Source organism: Acomys minous (genome assembly GCF_964271855.1).
Source record: "Acomys minous genome assembly, chromosome: 2".
NCBI lineage: Eukaryota > Metazoa > Chordata > Mammalia > Rodentia > Muridae > Acomys > Acomys minous.
In genome coordinates, this window is record NC_140484.1 from 103,256,743 (window position 1) to 103,276,136 (window position 19,394).

At 46.7% G+C, this 19,394-nt stretch overlaps 2 protein-coding genes across 11 annotated transcripts in view; one reads left to right on the top strand and one right to left on the bottom strand.

Annotated features, from left to right (window-relative positions):
- Positions 1–3,807: 3,807 nt before the first annotated feature.
- On the top strand, positions 3,808–9,674 carry LYSMD4 (LysM domain containing 4). Of its 4 annotated transcripts, none has more exons than XM_084751889.1 (4): positions 3,838–3,945; positions 4,188–4,364; positions 4,923–5,212; positions 7,035–9,674. In XM_084751889.1, the coding sequence occupies exons 3-4, from the start codon at positions 4,931–4,933 to the stop codon at positions 7,629–7,631; spliced, it is 879 nt and encodes a 292-aa protein (XP_084608015.1). In that variant the 5' UTR covers positions 3,838–3,945; positions 4,188–4,364; positions 4,923–4,930; the 3' UTR covers positions 7,632–9,674. The 4 variants fall into 4 exon arrangements, with proteins under 4 accessions (XP_084608016.1, XP_084608015.1, XP_084608018.1 ...); XM_084751892.1 differs by lacking the exon at positions 3,838–3,945 and adding an exon at positions 5,680–5,705 and having other exon boundaries at positions 3,970–4,364; positions 7,035–7,170; XM_084751890.1 differs by lacking the exon at positions 4,188–4,364 and having other exon boundaries at positions 3,808–3,945.
- A 5,562-nt stretch (positions 9,675–15,236) lies between these two features.
- MEF2A (myocyte enhancer factor 2A) overlaps positions 15,237–19,394 on the bottom strand; it is a 121,279-nt gene continuing 117,121 nt past the window's right edge. For all 7 annotated transcript variants that reach the window (XM_084772367.1, XM_084772361.1, XM_084772362.1 and 4 more), the window contains one exon: positions 15,237–19,339. In XM_084772367.1, coding sequence (XP_084628493.1) covers positions 18,955–19,339 — 385 coding nt within the window. In that variant the 3' untranslated portion in view covers positions 15,237–18,954. The remainder of the gene's footprint in view (positions 19,340–19,394) is intronic.

A 19,394-nucleotide genomic window follows, 5' to 3' on the forward strand; every position in this document is an offset into this window, starting at 1 on the left:
TTCTCTCAAGGAAGCCACATCCCCTTCAGGAGGACACTGATCCCATTTCTCTAAGGCTCTCTAAAAGCTCGACTCAGAGGGCAGGATTTCAGGAGGAACAAAAGGGGACACAGAAGTCAGTCCATGTCAAGCCCAAATATGGATTTCTTTAATGAATAATGAGCATCTGTGCTTCTCGCTTGCTTTCTCCTCTTGAGGACACTGTAGCCAGCACTTCCTGCTGAACACTCGCCAGAGGTCATCCCAGCTATTTAATCTTCACAATAGCAGGGGTTATTGCAGATCCCAGTTCATAGAGGAGAAAACTCAAGTGCGAACACACTTCCTGGAGGTAGTAGGTGGTAGTGCTGGCGTCAGGGTAGGACTCCTTGAGAGCATGTGATTTGAATCACTGTGACTGCCTGCTTATGGCAGGCAAGATGGAGAAGGTGAATGAACACAACACAGGCATAAGAAGGTTGCCATGAGCATGTGCCTGCCACCCCTGGGTGTCTGTGGGGGTGCTGCCATGGGAACTTTCCTCTTCGTATGGTTTTGGGGATACTGGTTAAGGCAGTTCTTCCTAACCAACAGCCTTTCCATGCCATTAACTGTGCTTCTAGACTGAGTGGCTATGCTCACTCTCACACCATGAGTGAGCTAAATGGTTCTACTCCCCTGGTCCTCACCGTCAGGAATGCTCTGGTAGCTGACTCTTTTAATGAGTGCTGAATGATGACTTCCTCGGTGACTCCCTAAGCTCAGCGTCATAGGCTTTCGTAAGACAGCGTAAAAGCGACCGCTTTCTGATCTTACAAGGGTTCCTATTTAGACTGACTCCTTGGTCTGCTTGCCCAACCATGTTCCACAGAACACACACACTAATGTTGTGCCATTCTCATGTCTGTTACCTATAAAGAATACCTTGAAGTCATCTGGGCTCCATGTTCTTGGCTGTAAGGATAACAGGACTCCCCCCCCCCCATATTTCTTATGAGTCACTTGTGTGATGCGGCAATATTTCTCTGGCATGTCTCTTCTTGCTTAGTGCGAATGCTTTTTGTATATGAAAGATACGAACATATCAGAGATGGCAAACATTTCTATCCAATTCATGATAATTGCTTTGAATTTTCTTTTAAATTTCTGTCTGTTCCTCTCTCTGTCTCTCTGTCTGTCTGTCTGTCTGTCTGTCTGTCTGTCTCTCTCTCTCTCTCTCTCTGTGCATATTCACATGTGTAAGTGTGAGCACATGTGTGTCATGATGCATGTATGGCAGTTGGAGGACAACGTCAGAGGCCTGTGTGCATTCCAACATGTTTGAGACAGGATCTTTTGATGTTTGCCACTGAGTACTCCAGGCTAGCTGGCCCCAAAGCTCCCAGAAATTCTTCTCTCTCTACCTCCCATCCTGCCATGGAGCTGAGGGGTTACAGACCCGCAGAGAGCTGTTGAGGATTCAAACCCAGGACCTTGTGCAGCAAGTGCTTTGAGCACTGAGTGTCTCCTCTATCCCTCTTTAACATCCTTTTCTCCTTCTTTCTTTAACATCTTCATGGTATTTTACGTAGAAAACACAACATATCCCTGCCATGTTGTCAGTACCCTCCGTGAACACTGGCGTCATGCTGGTGCTGCCAAATCTACTACTGGCAGCCATGCTTCTAAAGGGCTTCTTGCTTGTTTGTTTTTCAGGAAAGGGTTTCTCTGTGTAGCCATGTCTGTCCTGGAACTGGCCCTGTAGACCAGGCTGGCCTCGAACTCAGAGAGCTGCCTGCCTCTGCCTCCCAAGTGCTGGGATTAAAAGCATGAGCCATCACCACCCAGCAAAGATTATATTTTGAACATAATTTGTCAACAAGTGAAAAATCACAGAGTTTCACTCTTTCCACTTATGGGAAGAAGGCTGGATGCCAGCAGCCACTGGGTTTTCCTGACTCACTAAAGAACACATCACTGCCCTGGACCAGCTTGGCTGACTGATTGGTCAGGGTTACCTTGGTTACTGGTTACAGTCATCTGGGCCTCTGTGAAGGACTAGGGTCTTCGTGAGGAGTGTGTACCAAGTACACAGACCATGAGCCAACTGCCACTCTTGGGAGTGCAGAGCATATCCAGACACTAAGAGTTGTGCTGTGACAACCAGCATACTCTGGAATTGTCCCAGGCAGGACTTTAAAGCCATTCCAGGCTTCAGGGACAACACATCAGAAGAAGGGGACCAAGACTCAGGAAGCTTAGGGACTGGGTCAAGGTCACAGTTGGTGAGTGTGCAACTGGCTTAGACTTTGATTCTCTCCTGGCATGGCTTGTAGCTTCTGCTGTGTGGCCTGCAGCAAGCCCCTGTGTCTCTTAAATTTCTCTCTACAAAATGAAAAGGCAAAGCTTTTGAAATTCCACCGAAGTTCCAGCTCAGCACTAGAGTTTGGAGCCATATCCTGAAAACTAAATCGCTGGCCCCTGACACCTCTCATCATCCTTTTCAGGGGAAGGACGACGGACCTGGGAGGGGACAACATGTTTGACAAGTGTTGGAGCGGACATCTCCGCCTGTGGGGTTGGTCTCCATTGTCTTGGGATCAGAGCAGTGGGCCTGTTCTTGTGGCTGGGCCCCTGGCCAACTTGGATAGGTGGGCCATACCTCTTCTTATGCAGCCCCATCCGAGCCTGGGAAATGGTCAGAAACCACAGACGCCTCAGTGGGCCACATGAGTGTGTGTCAGAGGGAACGGTTAGTCTCCTAGGTTGGGTGGCAAGGTAAACGAAGACCAGATGTTTAAAGCTAGAGAGAAGGATTCTGTGGCTGGCAGAGGGGACCATGGCCCGGTGCCTTCCTGGCCTGAGACATTCAGAGTAAGAGTTTTAGTTTTTGCCCAGCGTAGTTGCCTATTCCTGTAATCCCAGCACTCAGGGAGGCAGAGGCAGGCGGATCTGTGAGATCAAGGCCAGCCTGGTCTACAAAGCTGGAGTCCAGGACAGCCAAGGCTACACAGAGAAACACTGTCTGGGGGGAAAAAAAAGAGGGGGAGGAAGAGAGGAGGAGGAGGAGGAAGGAGGAGGAGGAGGAAGGAGGAGGAGGAGGAGGAGGAGGAGGAGGAGGAGGAGGAGGAGAAGAAGAAGAAGAAGAAGAAGAAGAAGAAGAAGAAGAAGAAGAAGAAGAAGTTGTTTTTTTAGTTTTATTCTAAGCCATTTCTGGGCTGGTTTTAACGTTGATTCCCAGAGAGGCTTAACACCTTGGTTCAGATGCCAGCCATCTGTGTTCTTTGGTGTACTGCCTGCCGGCCCATGTCTCTTAGTTTCTTCCGTATTCTTTGGGTGGGTCTTACTCCATTAAGGATTTAAGTCCTTGATTGTGTTTGCCGCAAAACACCACCACAGGTTCTCCTCCCTTTTCCAAATAGCAGGGACTTTCTGGGTAGCCATGTGATATATATCCTCGTTTATCTAATTTTGGTCTGTGTTCTCATGGCAATATTTCACATCCCTGGACTTTTATCTCCAGGCAAGGGGCCGGCAACCATTCAGCCTCTCAGAAGGATACAGGGTCAAAAAACCCAGAGTCTGTCTCCCCAGGCCTCCGGAGTGGCGCGCCGCCGTACTGAGGACGCTCCTGGCCACGGATCAGGACACACATGGGTCAAAGGTCTCTCCTTCCGGGAAGAAGGCGGAGGCAGAAAGCCGTGGACACCATAAAGGAGGCCAAGTTTCACACCTGGCTCAGACGTGGAAACTGGGCACAGCCTGGGCGAACCAGCCAAGAAGGGAAGGTCCAGGCCCCGCGCTGGATCCCCGCCCATCAGGACCCGCCCCTTCGAGCAGGGTGAGTTCTGACCTCTCAGCACCTTGCCGCTGAGCCAGTGCCCGCCCTCCTCTGAAATCATTGGTTAACACTCAGTCCCCCGCCCCCGGAAGACCTGTTTTTTGCAGCCAATCGCGGACGAGGCGGCGGTGGAGCCTGGGAGCAAGGTACCGGGACCTGGAGCAGGGGCTGCGGGGTTGACTTGGGGGGGGGGGGGCAAGGCTCGTGGTGTCGCTTGTCACCGTGGACTCTGTGGTGGTCTGCCACGCTAGGGCCGGTGCCCGTGTCCACGTAGGCCTGGTGCCAGCTTGCAGAGGTGGCAGGATGTGTGCTCCTTGGAAAGTTGGGGCCCGGCCTGTTTAGGCCCAGGGGCGGGGCCATCTCAAATTTGTTTTGTCTTCTGCTTAAGGACACCCCATCTGTCACTGAAGGGAAACTGGGGCCTCTTCTGGCCGCCCCGGGTGTCAGGAGCTCACAATTTGAGACCAGAGGAGATGCGCTGAGGCTTGCTGTCCCCTTAAGGGGCCACTCAGAAGGGCTCGCCAGGAATGCCCAGAGTTCCATTGGAGCTATTTGGAAGGGAAAGGTTAGTTGTGGCTCCGGAGTTTGGCTGCAGGTGACAATAAAGGGACCATGGGGTGAAATGAATGCGAGTGACCGTGAGGAATGGGCAAACTAAACTTTGATAGGCGTTTTTCCATTGCTTGCTTTTTCGGTCAGGTCAGCCAGGGTCAAAATAAGAGACCTATGGTTGTTCTCTGCTTATGTCCTTGGTAGTGATCTTTTTTCCTGCAGACACCTTGGGATGCCTAACGAGGTTTTTTGTACAAAGACTCAGAATGTACGATTCTCAGTGTCAGGGAGTTGAGAACAGTGTTCTGTGTACTCTGAGACATAAGTGGTGGGGAGGGCTGGGGGAAGCAAGGTAAGGACCCCCCCCCCCATAGTAAGCAGTTAGAAAACATGTGATTTTATTCTGCCTCAGTACCAGGTGGCCTAGGATGAGGATGTTCTTGATCTGTCATGATGCTGTTTGCTGAATATTTGCAAAATTAGGAAATAAATTACTAATGAGACGGTTCTTAGGAAGCCAGAGGAGAATGCGCAGTATTTGTGTGGAATTAACCCCAGGTTTGATTTTCAGTTAAGAAAATGAGGCAGAAGGAAGTGTTAGCCAAGACCTTCCAAGGCCCAGCTGTTGTCTGTAGGACTCCAAGCAGCCACGTTTACATGTTCAAGAATGACAGTGGGGACTCTGGGGACTCCTCTGAGGAAGAGTCACACCGTGTGGTGTTAAGACCTCGGGGCAAGGAGCGCCAGAAGAGCAGCAGCCAACACCCCCAGCAGCCCGGAACCAGCAACATGGTGCTGCTGCAGCGCGAGCTGGCCCAGGAGGACAGCCTCAACAAGCTGGCTCTCCAGTATGGCTGCAAAGTAAGCTGACTCCAGAGAGATACAGGGGAGTCACTGTAAGAGGGGCCCTTGTCCTTCCTGACCCCCCCCCCACTCCACCTCTCCCCCCCCTAGAATCCTGCATAGCCAGGGATGGAAGCTGATGGAAGCCCCCTTCATTCAGAACTCTGGTCTCAGAAAGGGTTAGTTGGGACTTCAGTTAAGGCCCTGTTTCCTTTGCCTTGCCCTGCACAGTGACACTGTGAACTGTGTGATCTTTTGAGCACATTGTATTTAAGATCTTAGGGCCTGGAGACGGTAGGTGCAATGTATCCAACTTTCTGTGGCATGCTTGGCTTCTCTCACTACTTGTGTATTCTTCTGACCTTTTCTTGGCAGTAGCTAATCTGACTGGTAGAGTTTTTCCTTCTCTCTGTTAGAACTGCATGGTCTAGCCTCTGTGCTGTGCATTTGTATAACCTTATCTTTCTCTTTAATTATGTTTTTAGCACTCAGAGTGATTAACAGTGGCAAAGTAAGTAGGAAAGCGTTTCTGGAATCGCTCTTTTCTCCCGCATCGAAACAACTTGTTTCACACTGCTAACCTCACGCTGCATTCCGACAGCAGCTGTCACCAAGGCTGCATCAGCTACACAATTAAAAAAGGAAAAACAAAAAACTTTAACTCCTAAACATTGTCTGTGGTTTATCTAACAAGATCCAAATGAACAAAAAGATTGTGTGTGGGTGTGGGAGTCTTTCCCAAAGTACTAGAGGCTGATCTCCAGAGACACATAGAGTCTCTGCATTGCACTGGCCTTTGTGTTTGGCTCTTCTGATCTGCTTCCATGGGCATAACATACGCTTTATAGACCTTGGACTGAAAAACAAAGCCTTCCCAACAAAGTCTTGCAAGATAGACCAAGTAGGCCTGTCAGGATGATGAACTCTAGCAAATCCAGCATGGCTATTTAATGTCTTCGCCAACTAGCGCAGTTCCTCTTGGAGGTAAATGCACGTGCTGTTCATCTAGTGCACAGAGAAAAAAAGCTGCCAAGCCCGTCCACTCTGTTAGTTTCAGGGCAAGATAAAAAGCACTCCCGAGCCCATTCTGTGGGACTCTTAAAAGTGGTAGTGGTTGCTGAAAAAAAAATGATCATATATATCATAGAGTTGAATGATAAACTCTGTGGGTTGTACTTATGTTTTAGAGAAGTTCTTTTCAAAAGTAGCTAGAAGGGAGTTAAAAACTTGGCTTCCCCGTCCCTCCTTTTCTGTTAGCTTCGTGTTGCTTGATAAAATCCACAGTCACGTTCCCATGACCCAGTCTGAAGCTCCTGCCTTGATAGCTGATGTCCTAATCTTCTTCTAGAGAGAAGTGTAGTCTCCCCAAGGTGAATTAACTTTCATTCACGAAATAAGTTCCTGTGCCTACCCTGTTTCTGGGAGAATGCTGAGGGGGCATCCCGAGGAAGCTGTTAGGAGCTGGAGACTCTGAATGTGTGCCCAGGGTCAGCTGGGGCTTTTGGTGAGCTTGTCTGGCCACTTGCTCAGCTGGATTCTGGTGTGAGATGGGAGAGTTAGACAGGGAAGGGTTTCACCTGTTTCTCCTGCGGCTATCCTTGTAGGCACAACACGTCCACAATTGGTCTGAAATTGTTCGAAGTGTTTTCTAAGCTATTCATTAAGAGCTAAAAGCCAAAGATCAAACTGAAGCCCAAGTTACTCAGCTGAAATGAAGCTGACTGTGGGTGCAGCTTCCAGCCTTTCTGGGCTTCCTCACTGGGACCCCAGCAGGCTGAGGGGCTCTGCTGGGTACTGGTTTTAAGGAGCATCACATGTTTATAATGCATGGCTTCTGTAGGTTGCAGATATCAAGAAAGTGAACAACTTCATCAGAGAGCAAGACCTGTATGCTTTGAAGTCAATTAAGATTCCGGTGAGGAATCATGGCATCCTCACAGAGAACCACCAAGAGCTAACGCCCCTGGGGCCCCCATCTTCCAAGACCAGAGTGACGGTGGTCGAACTGCCGGAAGATGAAGATAGCACCGGGGCAGCTGCTCAGGGCAACCAGCTGACGGACTTCTTCAAGGGAATTGATGAGAACATTGAGCGGGCTGTGCAGTCCGACGTCTTCCACACGGACAGCTGCTGTGTGGAGGCCCCAGGTCAGCCGCTGCTCCCTACAGCCCAGAAGGCAGCGGCTGATGGCGCGGACTGTGGGATCCCCTGGTGGAACGCTGTCTTCCTTATGCTGCTCATCGGGATTGTGCTGCCAGTCTTCTATCTCGTCTACTTTAAGATACAGGCCACCGGGGAGGCCCCAAGTAGCTTGAATGCAACTGTCGTCCCCAACAGCTCGACGACACTGAGCCCTGTTCCAGGGCAAGCCCACAGGTTGGCAGTTCCAATGCCCACCATCTCTGCTTCAGACAGCAAGGTCGGCCCAACCACCTAGGCAGGGACCTAAGCTCCTTTTTTCCCCCCCTAGAATTGGCAGGCTTTGGCCATCGGCTCTTGATGTATGTTGCTGTCGCCAGCTGTTTGCTAGGGGATGCTGCATTTTGTTTCCTGAGGTGTACGGACAGTTACATAAGTTACCATGACGATCTGGATTGTATGCCCTGAGGAATGGGCTGGCCTAACCCCAAGGATGCAGGAGCCCAGACGTCCACCACTCCAGCAAGAGAGACATTTACATGAAATTCATGGCCACTTTTCCAAGACACTTAGGGCCTGGCAGTGCTTGCACAGCCATTCTGTGAGGGCTCCTAAGTAGAACGTGACAAAGGGTCTGCAGTATGGGTGTCCCCGGTGTTGGGTGGGCTCAGATGACTGTCGTAGTGTCCCTGCCTCCTAAGGGGAGAGGTGAGCTGAGAGACATGTCCTGTGTCTGGATAAACTAAGGTGCCACGCAGTATGTCACTGAGTTGTAGAGTACAAGTCACCGTTGTGACAGCCTGGTTGTTTGCCTCCTCACTTGCCTCCACTGAAGGCCGTGCCACTTGAGAAGTGAGAAAGCCCAGAATTCAAGCTGTCATCCTCTGATTTAGGCTACACCCCCCCCCCCCAGATTTACTCTAGGAGCATCTGTGGTAATGGATCCCTGCAGTCCCCTAGTTGGCACCTGGGGAGCAGCTGTGACTGGCAGGTGGTAGCATGGACGACTTCTACCGTTGAGGTTCTAACACATGTCCACTTGAGGCAAACCTGTGGCCAGGCCAGGGTTGCCAAGAACGGTAGGGCCCACCCCCACCCCCACCACGTACCCCGAAGCAGAGTGTTCATCCTGCTGTCTCTTTGACTCTCTTCTTTGGGTTATGTCCTTAGAGATGCCATGTCTCAGTTAAAACCAGGCACTGTGCCAGTCAGCTTTCCGTTACCGTAACAAGACAATCTTGAGTACGAAAGGTTTATCTTGGGCTACGGCTTCAATTCATGGCCTGCTTTGGGAGCCTGTGGTAAGAACACACATCGTGGAGGAGAGTGTGCGGTGGAACAGATTGTCCATGTGACCAGGAAGAGGGGGAGAAGGAGCTTGGGACCCAGTATTACCTGCAGTGACCTGCCGTGTCCTAACTTCCTTCTGCTATGTGCCATTTTTTCTAAATGTTCTACTCCTTCCCAATGCCAAGATGAGGACTAAGCCTTGAAGATAGTTGCCTCTGGGGGACATCTCCAACCCCCCAGCAAGTGAACAAGCTATAAAGAGAGCACCACCCGACACCAGAGGGTGGAAGAAGCACAAGGTTTTCTCAGGGACTCCCTGAAGGCAGTCGCCATCCACGTCCTGCGAGGGGTGTGGGAGGAAGGGCTAAGCCAGCCTGCCTTGTCACAGCAGGGATGGGGGAACAGAAGGCTAGCAGACACTCAGATGGTGGGCTAGGGCGATGGCTGGCCACTTGCCTGGAAATCTGTACTTGAGCCAGACGTTAAGTCTGAAAAAATGATCTGCCCAGGGTACAAATAGCAAATTGAAATTGTCTTCATAATTAAATGTTTTGAGGCCACAAATGAACCCATGAACTGTGATACGATAAAGATCTTGATTGTGTAAGTGGTTTCTCTCGAGGTGTTCATGACTACTGTGGCTATGAGGTTTCTCTTAAACGTCACCATTAATGTCACCAGGCAGGGCTCAGAGTCCCATGGGAAAATCATTTTTGCAGACAAAGAATGTCTGTTTGTTTGTTTTTCTGTGTTCTGTCTCAAGTATTGGGGACTGGTTGTGAGTGTCCGTACACATTCCTCTGTGGGCTCCTAAGTAGAACATGCAGTGTCAGTGGCTCTGGGGTTCGGTGAGGCCAAAATGACTGTCGGTGTCCCTGCCTGCTAAGGACAAGGGGTGGGCTTGGCTCAGAGGTGTAGTCTGTGTCTTGGTAGACTGAGGTGCTATATGATAGAGTCAGTATGTCACTGACTTTGAAACAAGTTACAGTTGTAACTTGTATTTCTGTCTTTTTCTCAAGTGGAATAAAATAATTTCTTCTGTGAAGGAAAACTTGACGGCCTCTTCTCATCTGTGGATATTGGTAACAGAGTTAAAACTGAGGGACAGCTTTGGAGAAGCTGACAGTGACCTCTGCCTCCTGCTGGGTCTGGGCAAGGTGCCGCAGGCTCTTGCTGTGCACCGGCTTATGTGGTAAACAGTGCACTCTGGCCCACTGACCCGCATAATGTGCTCCATAATTCAGTCAGGTCTGCGGAAGACAGACCATGGAGGCCATAATCTATTGCATCCGGCTACCTGGGGCGTTTGAAAAGCGTGTTGAAAGTCTTAAACTATGTGCATATGTGTCTGTGGGTATGTGCTTGGGAGTGCAAGTGCCCTTGGAGTTCAGGGGAGCCTGTAGGAACCACTGGAGCTGGGGTTACAAGCGGCTGTGAGCTGCCAGATGTGGGCGCTAACAACTCCCCCTGGCCCCCTCTATAAAACGAGTAAGTACTCTTAACAGTGGAGCCATCTCTCCGGTCCCCAGAAAGCGAATGTTTTAAAGAAAGAAGTCACCATCTTTTTGTTTGGGCATAGTGCTTCATGTTAAACCCTGGGGAATACTCTTAGTATTGGATGTGCTGATTTTATACGCGGCAGACAAGGTTCCGGGCTGGTTGTGCACTGCCTGCCTGAAGAGCAGGAGCCAGGGAGAAGGGACAATGCACTGAAGGTAATGGATAGACTGGGTACCTCGTAGATAAAGCTCAAAGTCACATGAAAGATGGCTGCAGCCAGAAGCCAGACATATAAAGTATAAGCTGTGGAGTCTGCTGTTTAATGGATGCTGCGGGTGGGCAGGCATTTTGTACAGGAACTCCTTCCTTCCCAGGCCCCTCACGAGTAGGCCTTGGTTGTCACCACTTTACTAGATAGAAAGCTAAGCGCCTAAGGCTGAGAAATGGGGCAGCTTGGGGACCTGTCTGGGCTGGCGGCCTCCGAGCTTGTGCCCTTCCTGTTCTGTGGCCTTACTGCCTTGCTGCCCACCAGCCTGCTCTTAGTGGGCCTGATGGAGGCACTGATTGGCCTGCATGGTGTCAGACCCTGGGGCAGCTGGGTCTCTGAAAGTACTGGTGCTTGTGACCTCTCAAGGCAGAGCTTCAGCAGAGTGGTGTGATAGGATCTGGACCAGAGACCCAGACTCCTCCCCTTTCTAAAGAAGTCAGCCTGGCTTGTGTTGTTAAAAGGCTCCCCATTTACTGCTTCCTGCTCATTCTCAGGGGGAGGGGTTGGCTGGCTTCACCAGACTGAGCAGGGACTCATGGGAAGTATGGATAGGCCTGCAAAGCAGGGTGGCGCACTGCAGCTGCTGAGGACCTGTGAGGCTTGCCTCCCAGCCTCCCAGTGCCTCTGGAAGAAACAGCATGGTGCTGGCAGCTGCAACCTATGACCTGTGATCCTTCCTAGACCTGCTCAGAGTTGTAGAAGTTTCCAGAGACTGCTCAACCAGTAGGCGCTGGTGTCAGTAGTGCCTCTTAACACCTCCCCAGGCCTTGACATGAACCAGGGGAGACTCCCTCAACTTTTCATAAAGTGGTTATTTAATTCAATTAAAAACTTTATTACTGAGACAGCCCTGGCCCATAGTTTTCTATAAAGACTAGGCCTTCCTCTGCCTCTTTAGAGCGACCACTTTAACATCTGGCTACATTTGGTTATTTCAAGGTAGTATTTCATTGCCCTGAATAAGGAGCACATCTACATTTTATCTGTACTCCATCCACCCACCCATCCACCCATCCATCCACCCACCCATCCACCCATCCACCCATCCATCCACCCACCCATCCACCCATCCACCCACCCATCCACCCACCCATCCACCCATCCATCCACCCATCCGCCCACCCACCCATCCACTCATCCACCCATCCACCCATCCACCCACCCATCCATCCATCCACCTATCCACCCATCCACCCATCCATCCACCCACCCATCCACCCATCCACCCACCCATCCACCCACCCATCCACCCATCTACCCACCCACCCATCCATCCATCCATCCACCCATCCATCCACCTATCCATCCATCCACCCATCCATCTATCCACCCACCCATCCACCCATCCACCCACCCATCCATCCACCCACCCATCCACCCATCCATCCACCCACCCACCCACCCATCCATCCATCCACATACTCTTTAGTTCTTCATTAACCTTTCAGGATACCGAGAGCTGATATTATTACCAGACCTGTCCCCTGCCCTCAAGGTGCTGGCTGATAAGCTAGGAGGGCATGTGAAGGCTTTAGACCCAAAGAGAGGGATGGGTAATGAATGTGTCATAGGTTCTCTAGATGAGCTGAGCCGGTATTTCCTTAGCTGACACTTGGCAGGGCAGTGGGAGTCAGTGACACAGTGGACAGGTGCTTTTTAAAGAGATGTTCTTTAGTGTGATCAAAGGACTAGAGAGGGTGGAACATGTGGGTTGTAAGTAGCTGGTGACCGGGCATGTAGTGGGTGTAAATAGAATTGGGGGAAAAGTCAGAATGGTTTGGGGCCAGATGTGCAACACCTGGGTTCTACATTTCAGGGCTTGGCATTAGTTCAGGGGAATTAGAGATGACACATGATGGCATGGGGAGGCTGATACCTCTGGATCAAGTTTCCTTGCTTACTATGCTCGTTATTCTTAATTTTCTTGTCTTCTGTGAGCCCATCCAGCTTCATTTAATTTGGAAAATTGCAGTCATTCTTCAATTTCCCTGATTCTTCTCTAATTTCACAGAGAACTAGATGTTTGGTGTTGTAAATCTCATTAAGGTTAAATTCATCTTCACACGATTTTCTTATTTGTGTGGTTTCCATTGCTTTTTCTCCTTGTGATGTCTAGTGCCATCATCTCATTAAAGGCATCTTTTGTTTTAGGTATTTTTAATTCATAGAACTTTTTATACCTTTCAATTTTTCCATCACTGAGTTCATGCTCCAAACATTTATTGATAAGAACTGTATTAATACCCCCATCTGCTAATTCTATCACACATGTCACTCTGAACCTATTTGGTGATCTCTCCACTCCTGGCTATAGATTTCATTGTTTTCCTTAACGCCTGGTTAGCATCTCGTTAGATGCTAGACATGAAAATAGATGTCTTATTTTGCTGTCTCTTCTTAAATACTTCCGTGCTGTGCTCTGGGGCAGTTACTTGAGAGTCATATTGCTTCTTCTGAGGCTCATTTCTAAACATACCTAAGTTTATAAACTTCTATAGGTTGAAACTGAGAACCTAGGGCACATCCACAGAATGGATGCTAGGATGCTATAAAAACAATGATGTTGGTTTCTATAAACTCACTGTTATAATGGAGTGACTTTCAGATATACCAAAGGTGCTGACTTGTACAAAGGAAAAGCAGGAAGAATTACAAGGTAAACTAAAGATTGGCTGTTGAGTGTGGAGGATGGGTACCTGAGGTACCAAAGTGACATTGACATTGCTCTGAGATCTTTCTGTACACTTCTTAGAAAAGTAGCAACAGGGATCTGGGGGTATAACTCAGTAGAATGCTTGCCTAGCATGTACAAGGTCTGGGTTCAATCCTCAACACTACCCCACGCAAAGTTCTTAGGATGCCATTCATAGATGTGACACATAAATAAAGTCAATTATGGCAGAAGGGTACACAAGACAAACCAAAAACACCTACAGGGGAGCCCAACTGTGTAATAAGGAAGCATACACAAAGGGGACACAAACAACGTAACTGTTAAGCACGATCTCAACTGGGTAATGCAAAGCCAGAGCAAAGAAACCCCAGCCTCGGGGCTGGAGAGATGGCTCAGAGGCTAAGAGCACTGGCTGCTCTTCCAAAGGTCCTGAATTCAATTCCCAGCAACCACATGATGGCTCACAACAGTCTATAATCTAATCGGGTATTCACTTCTGGCCTGCAGGCATTATATGCAGACAGCACAGTATATAATACATAAATATTCAAAAAAAAAAAAAAAAAAGAAAAGAAAGAAAAAGAAAAACCCCAGCCTCAATCTCTCACATGCTGTAATGTAGCCAGTAAATTTGTGTTCCCTGGTGAGCTGGGGAGTCTGCAACTACTTTCTGTATATATTAGAATAGAGTGTGCCAAAAGCTCATAGGCAAGAGGAGCTGCGGTTCTTCCCACAAGTGAAGCAAGCAAGCTACATATAAGCAGCAAGAGGAATACAAGGGTGCAGCCAAGTGGACTCTTGAACAGCCTTAGGCATGTCTGTGAGTGAGCATGCCCACAGCTTCCAGTGTGCAGACAGAACCCAATACTGCTAACACCCCAGAAACAACAAGCACACTTTCTGCCCAGATCGTGGTTTCAAGATCTTGGGTGCTTGAGGAAGCACCTGGCCCTCGTCAAGGAGAGAAAAAACTCAAGTGTGGAGCATCTTGAGGTGCCAAGAGCAAGGACATGCTGAAGCCTAGGCCGGAAGCACTAAGAACTAGTGTGCCGACCTGATGGCGCTCCTAAAGGCCCAAACTGCAAGTTTGTGGAACAAAAATGACAGGTTACAACCTGCTGACAAGTACACTGCTGTCAATCTCTAAAGACGCAACCAAGTAAGCGGGAAGGCCAGCCACACCTGAGTTTAATCTCAATTGATGGGATATCAATCCCAATTGATAAACACTAATGACTGCTGAGGGCAAGATACAAAGTGGGTAAAAGTTGGGGAAACCTAATATTCAAGTTTCCTCCAAGATACTTACCATTTACAAGGGGAAGATAGCAGTGAAGCCTGGCAGGAACTTTCACTCTGGTGAAGGGACAGCCATCCTAGTGAGACATACTGACACCCTCAATTCCAGAATTGGGCTGTTGTTGCCAGAATGTAGCACCTCATCCCAGCCACTACCAGATTCATCCACAGCTAAGTGGCATTCATCTGGACAGGTGGCTGGGGTGGGCTGCAGCTCTCCAGCTGGCACAGGGCCCCGAAAATCACTCTCTTGGCTGGTGCCACTCAGACACACAATCAGCTTAAAACCCAGATAAAGGCTAGAGCAAGGCGCCCATGGGAGCTGACTAGGAACTCAGTGAATTGATATTAAGGAGCTGCAGCTGTGATTAGAATATTTTTAGCCACAGGATTCAAACAGCTTTCAAAACCTGCTAACAAGAGCCCCATTATAGCCAGCAAGCAACACCAGTGCAAAAAATTAACTTGATTTGACATCAAGAATCTGCTTAGCTAGGAGCTGGCTCACAAGGCAAAGGAGAGGAAGAGGACTTTTTAAACTATGGGTTTGGACAACTGGAGCTTTTCTGGCTTCTGGCTCAGTTATCAGAAAATGGCAAGGACCAAACTGGTGTGATGTAATGAGACATCTATCTCTGTGAAACACAACTCCAAAGTAGACCTGTCTCTTGCCAACTCAATACAATCTGGATAAAAGTAATCGCACACTGTAAAAAGTGCCGACATCCACTCCCCTCAACACTTCGGGCTATTCTGTGAGTAGAGCAGTTCTTGACAGACCCAATGGATTTAACTGAGTTGCAACATAGCCAGGTTGGTACTGGGGGACAGAACTTACTGTTTCCCCAGGCAAACATGACAGAGTCTGGATGTATGGTAAAAGCCAGGCCATCTTTACTGGAGTGAGTGCAGGAGACAAATAGCTTACAACAACCTCTAGCATTGTCTTAACCATTTGATAAAAACTTCACTATAATATTTATTGTATAATGAAGAAAAACAACACATTCAGGGAAAAATTGAGATTAACTTATTTTTCTTAAAAGGTTCATCTCAAGGATGGCAACAAAGTCCAGCTTGTGCCGCCAAACGGTTTTACATGATCAAACCGTGTACAGCTTCTTTGTGTGAACTGTTGACTACAAACATTTACCAAATACATAAATCTCTTTTAAAAAAGCCATTTTAAATATAGCAAAGCAGTGTCTTCTTGCACAGCAAAGTGAAGAAAGTTTCTACAGAGAAATAAAAGTTTTACATTTGTAAAGTCTTTTTTCACATTCTAATCATCTAGCTTTTTATGATCCAATGCCAGGAGTTTTCAGGTTCCGTATTTACTATGTATTTCTTGTGCGCATGATGGTTAATACAGAAATTATGTTAATACATTATCAGTCGTCTTTACAGTTGAAAGGAAATGGTGAAACATGTATTGTTCTTTCAGAACAAACCCCTGATTTAGTTTTATAACACAATGGATGTAATTAGGGCTCAAAAGATGGAGTTTTGACTGGGACCACCTGTGTTCACACAATGGTGACGCTCACTCTCAGTGTAGAACCACTTAGAGTTCTGAGGAAGTAAAGCTGGTGGGGACTTCCTATAACGAGTGCAACTTAAGCTTTTTTTGTTTTTCTTTTTCATAATAAAATATGTTATCTGAAGGGAGAAAATTTTCCTGTGATGGTGTCCTATACAAAACACATGAATCTCAAAGGGTAAGAAAAGTCAGTTTTAAAGCCACACTGTCAGTGTCCTCCCACTCTAGGATGGCTCCCACCGAGAGCTGTGGATGTGGATGTGTTCACACATGAGTGTCTGGGTGAAGGATGTCAAGCCCATATGCTCCAAATCACACTGGGCATACGGGAAAAGATTAACAGTCAGATAAGATATTCAGTTCCTGAAAATGGAATACATTGTGACTTGGTCAGTGTAATTTAAATACAAACTCCGAGCCTTGTGTAATATTACTTTAGAAAACAGTAGTTGTACTGATTATAAACCTGCATAGAAAGAAAGACTATTGAGATACAGTCAGAAAAGCCATCTCATAAGGCACACAAGAAAATAGACAGTAAATGTGAATGTGTTAACTCCTATCCCAATACACAGCAGAAGTTCATGAACATGCATAAATAATAACCAAAGGGTCACTTAACACTTTCAAAGCTATAAATGGTTTACAAAGTGGTAAGGGTTATCTTGAAATTCAGTGTTGGGAGACTGTCTTGTTTTAATTAGGTATGACCTTATGAAGTATGTGCCGGTAAGTCAATTCAGTACATCTCAAGAAAAATAAACCTAAACTTTTCTGAGTAAAAGCCAAATGTTCAGACTAGAGAGAGGAGACAAAACATCACCCCCACTTTTTTGGCTACTAACATGTGCTACCCAAACTGTCAGTGAAGTGCTCTCCACTGTGCAGTCTGTGCTGCCCACGGGGTATGTACCCAATACCTATGTGCCAGTAAGAAACCTGGCTGATGAGTTGTCACAACAGCAGATGAGGAGACATCAAAAAGAGCATAATTTAGGGGGGAGCAAAATGTAAGTAAAAACTGCAGTTAGCTGCTTAACATTGTTCAATATAAAATTGCAGCCATTTTTAAACCTTTCTAAAGTTTTTTCAGGAAAAGGAGTATTTAAAAATCTAGGATAAAAGATATACAGGACTTTGAATTTTGTTCATGGCACAAGCCCAGTAAACGGATGAACTTGCTATCACCAACGAGCTGTCTCCCTGTAAAAGTAAGGCCTTGTTCAAAATCCAAGCTGAGGGTGGCACCAGTTTCGTCAGGACAACAAGAATCGTGCCAAGGGTCTGCACCGTAAGAGAGCTGCTCCCTACACACCCGTGCTTTCTATGCATGGGGCAGCTGAAAACCCGAGCGGATTTTGTAACCAGCTGCGCCATTCTATCTTTAGAGTCAAGGAGAAAAAGTTCCCTTTCCCCTCAAATATTTCCCTAATTATTTACCACTTATAAAACCTTTGTGCTCATCTACTATTCTGCCATTTTCTCTAATATTAATTAAATTAGGTCATCTTTCTACTGTTTTTTTTTCCATCACAAAAGGCAAATTTTAAATAGTGCCTTATAAAATCTGTTACAACACATTTTATATTTATGCAGGATGAACTTAACACCAATTTTTGCCACTTTGCTATTTATGTACACATATAAAATATATAATGATGCTCACCCCATACAGCACAAAGATTACAACAGAACATCACACATTCACCACCAGTGAGGGGAAACCCCTTTACACAATCCTCTGAAAAACTGGGCTAATAATTAAAATCCAAAGTACAGTATATTTAACAAAATAGTAAATATTAAACAGTGAATACTCTACTTAAGGACTTCGCCTTCCCCCCAATTGGCGGCAATCCACAAAAATATACTTTTTAATCTGGTGACCATACAATACATAGGTACTTACATCAAAGGTGATAATATATTTAAGATGCTATATACACAAAGAGTTTGGCTCAACTTTTAATTTACATATAGAATAATAAGTGTTCATGGCTTTTTTTTTCCAAGGTTCTGCTTGCAAGATATTTTTGTTTTTCTCCCCTCTTAAAATAAAACTAAAAAGTTAAAACAAGATAAAGCTATTCTCTAGAGGAAAAAAAAGTTACAACATACAGCTTTGGCTTATATAAATAATTCAGCAGAATGTGTTCAAAAGTAGTGGATATAATTTTATATATAATCATCAATTCATTAAGGGTGTTTTCTTTCATATAAAATATACATGACCTAAAATCAGTTTCTTTAATTTTTAAAGATATGAATGTAAAAGAAACTTCTGACATATTCCAATTATAACTTAATATATTAATTTTATTTTGTTAATGCTCTATATTTCTAGGCTAGTATTTCTGAATATTTCATGCGTGTTTTCTATTCTCTCTTTTTATTAGCTAAAAATCACTTCTTTGACCCAATACATTTTTTGCACGTGCAAAACAGTTATGTGTGGGGCTTTTTGTTTATTGTTTGTTTGTTTGTTTGTTTGTTTAATATCAACAGCCCTTTCCCATGCACCCCTTTGCAATAGACCCATGCCAGGTTGGGTTATTAATATAAATGACATTTTATGTACAGTATTGCTTTCTTGGTTCCTGCTTTTCTACTGCTCTGTTCTACAAAGCATTTTTTTTCTGAAGTAACTACAGTCACCGCACAGTTAAATAAAACAAATAGGGGGCCCCCTAGGTTTCTGCAGGCTAATGTGGAAGAATTATATATGGGTACACGTTTCTCTGCAAAAACTGTTTATCTTACGAAACAAGTAGTCCAAGGAAGTGCCAGACTGGTCTGTTTCTACAGGGTGCTTTGTCTGCCATGTGGACATACATCTGCAGACCTACAAGGAGTTTGCAATAAGTGCCTGATTTTGTGTATGCAACACACACCCACACATACACACACTCACACCCACATACATATATATGTAAAGAGATATATATGTATGTACATATAAATATATTGAACTCATGTCCTTATTCACCAATTTAAGATATGTAGGGCAGTTCACTGCAGTAACACAAAGAACAAACATGAACCAGGAAGCCTTAGGTCACCCACGTGTCCATCCTCATGCGTTTTACAGAAGGGCTTTCTCTGTCCTCGGTATTTGGGGGTCGGCCAAGCACAATTGGAGAATGAAAGTCGCCCCGTGGATCCTCCCGGTCACTGCCATCATAGGAGCTGCTGGAGCTGCTCAAACTGTCCACAGGGGAGCGCCCCATTTCCTGCCGGGGTTGGGGCTGTGGAGGCTGGGGCGGCTGCTGCTGCTGCTGCTGCTGCTGTTGTTGTTGTTGTTGCTGCTGCTGCTGCTGCTGGAAGCCTGATGGGGTCATTCTATCCCGGGGAGGTGAAATAGGCTCTGACTTAATGTTGATGTTCTGGTTGGTGTTAATGGACAAATTTGAACCCTGAGATAACTGCCCTCCAGCCCTGTAGAGAAACAACAGAGGTGAGATGGTTTCGTGGTACATCTGTGTAACTCACA

Excerpts from the sequence above, each read along its gene's own strand:
- LYSMD4 (XM_084751890.1), top strand. The coding sequence starts at position 4,931 with ATGAGGCAGAAGGAAGTGTTAGCCAAGACCTTCCAAGGCCCAGCTGTT. Across the intron at positions 5,213-7,034 it reads CTCTCCAGTATGGCTGCAAA|GTTGCAGATATCAAGAAAGT; the intron begins GTAAGCTGACTC and ends TGGCTTCTGTAG.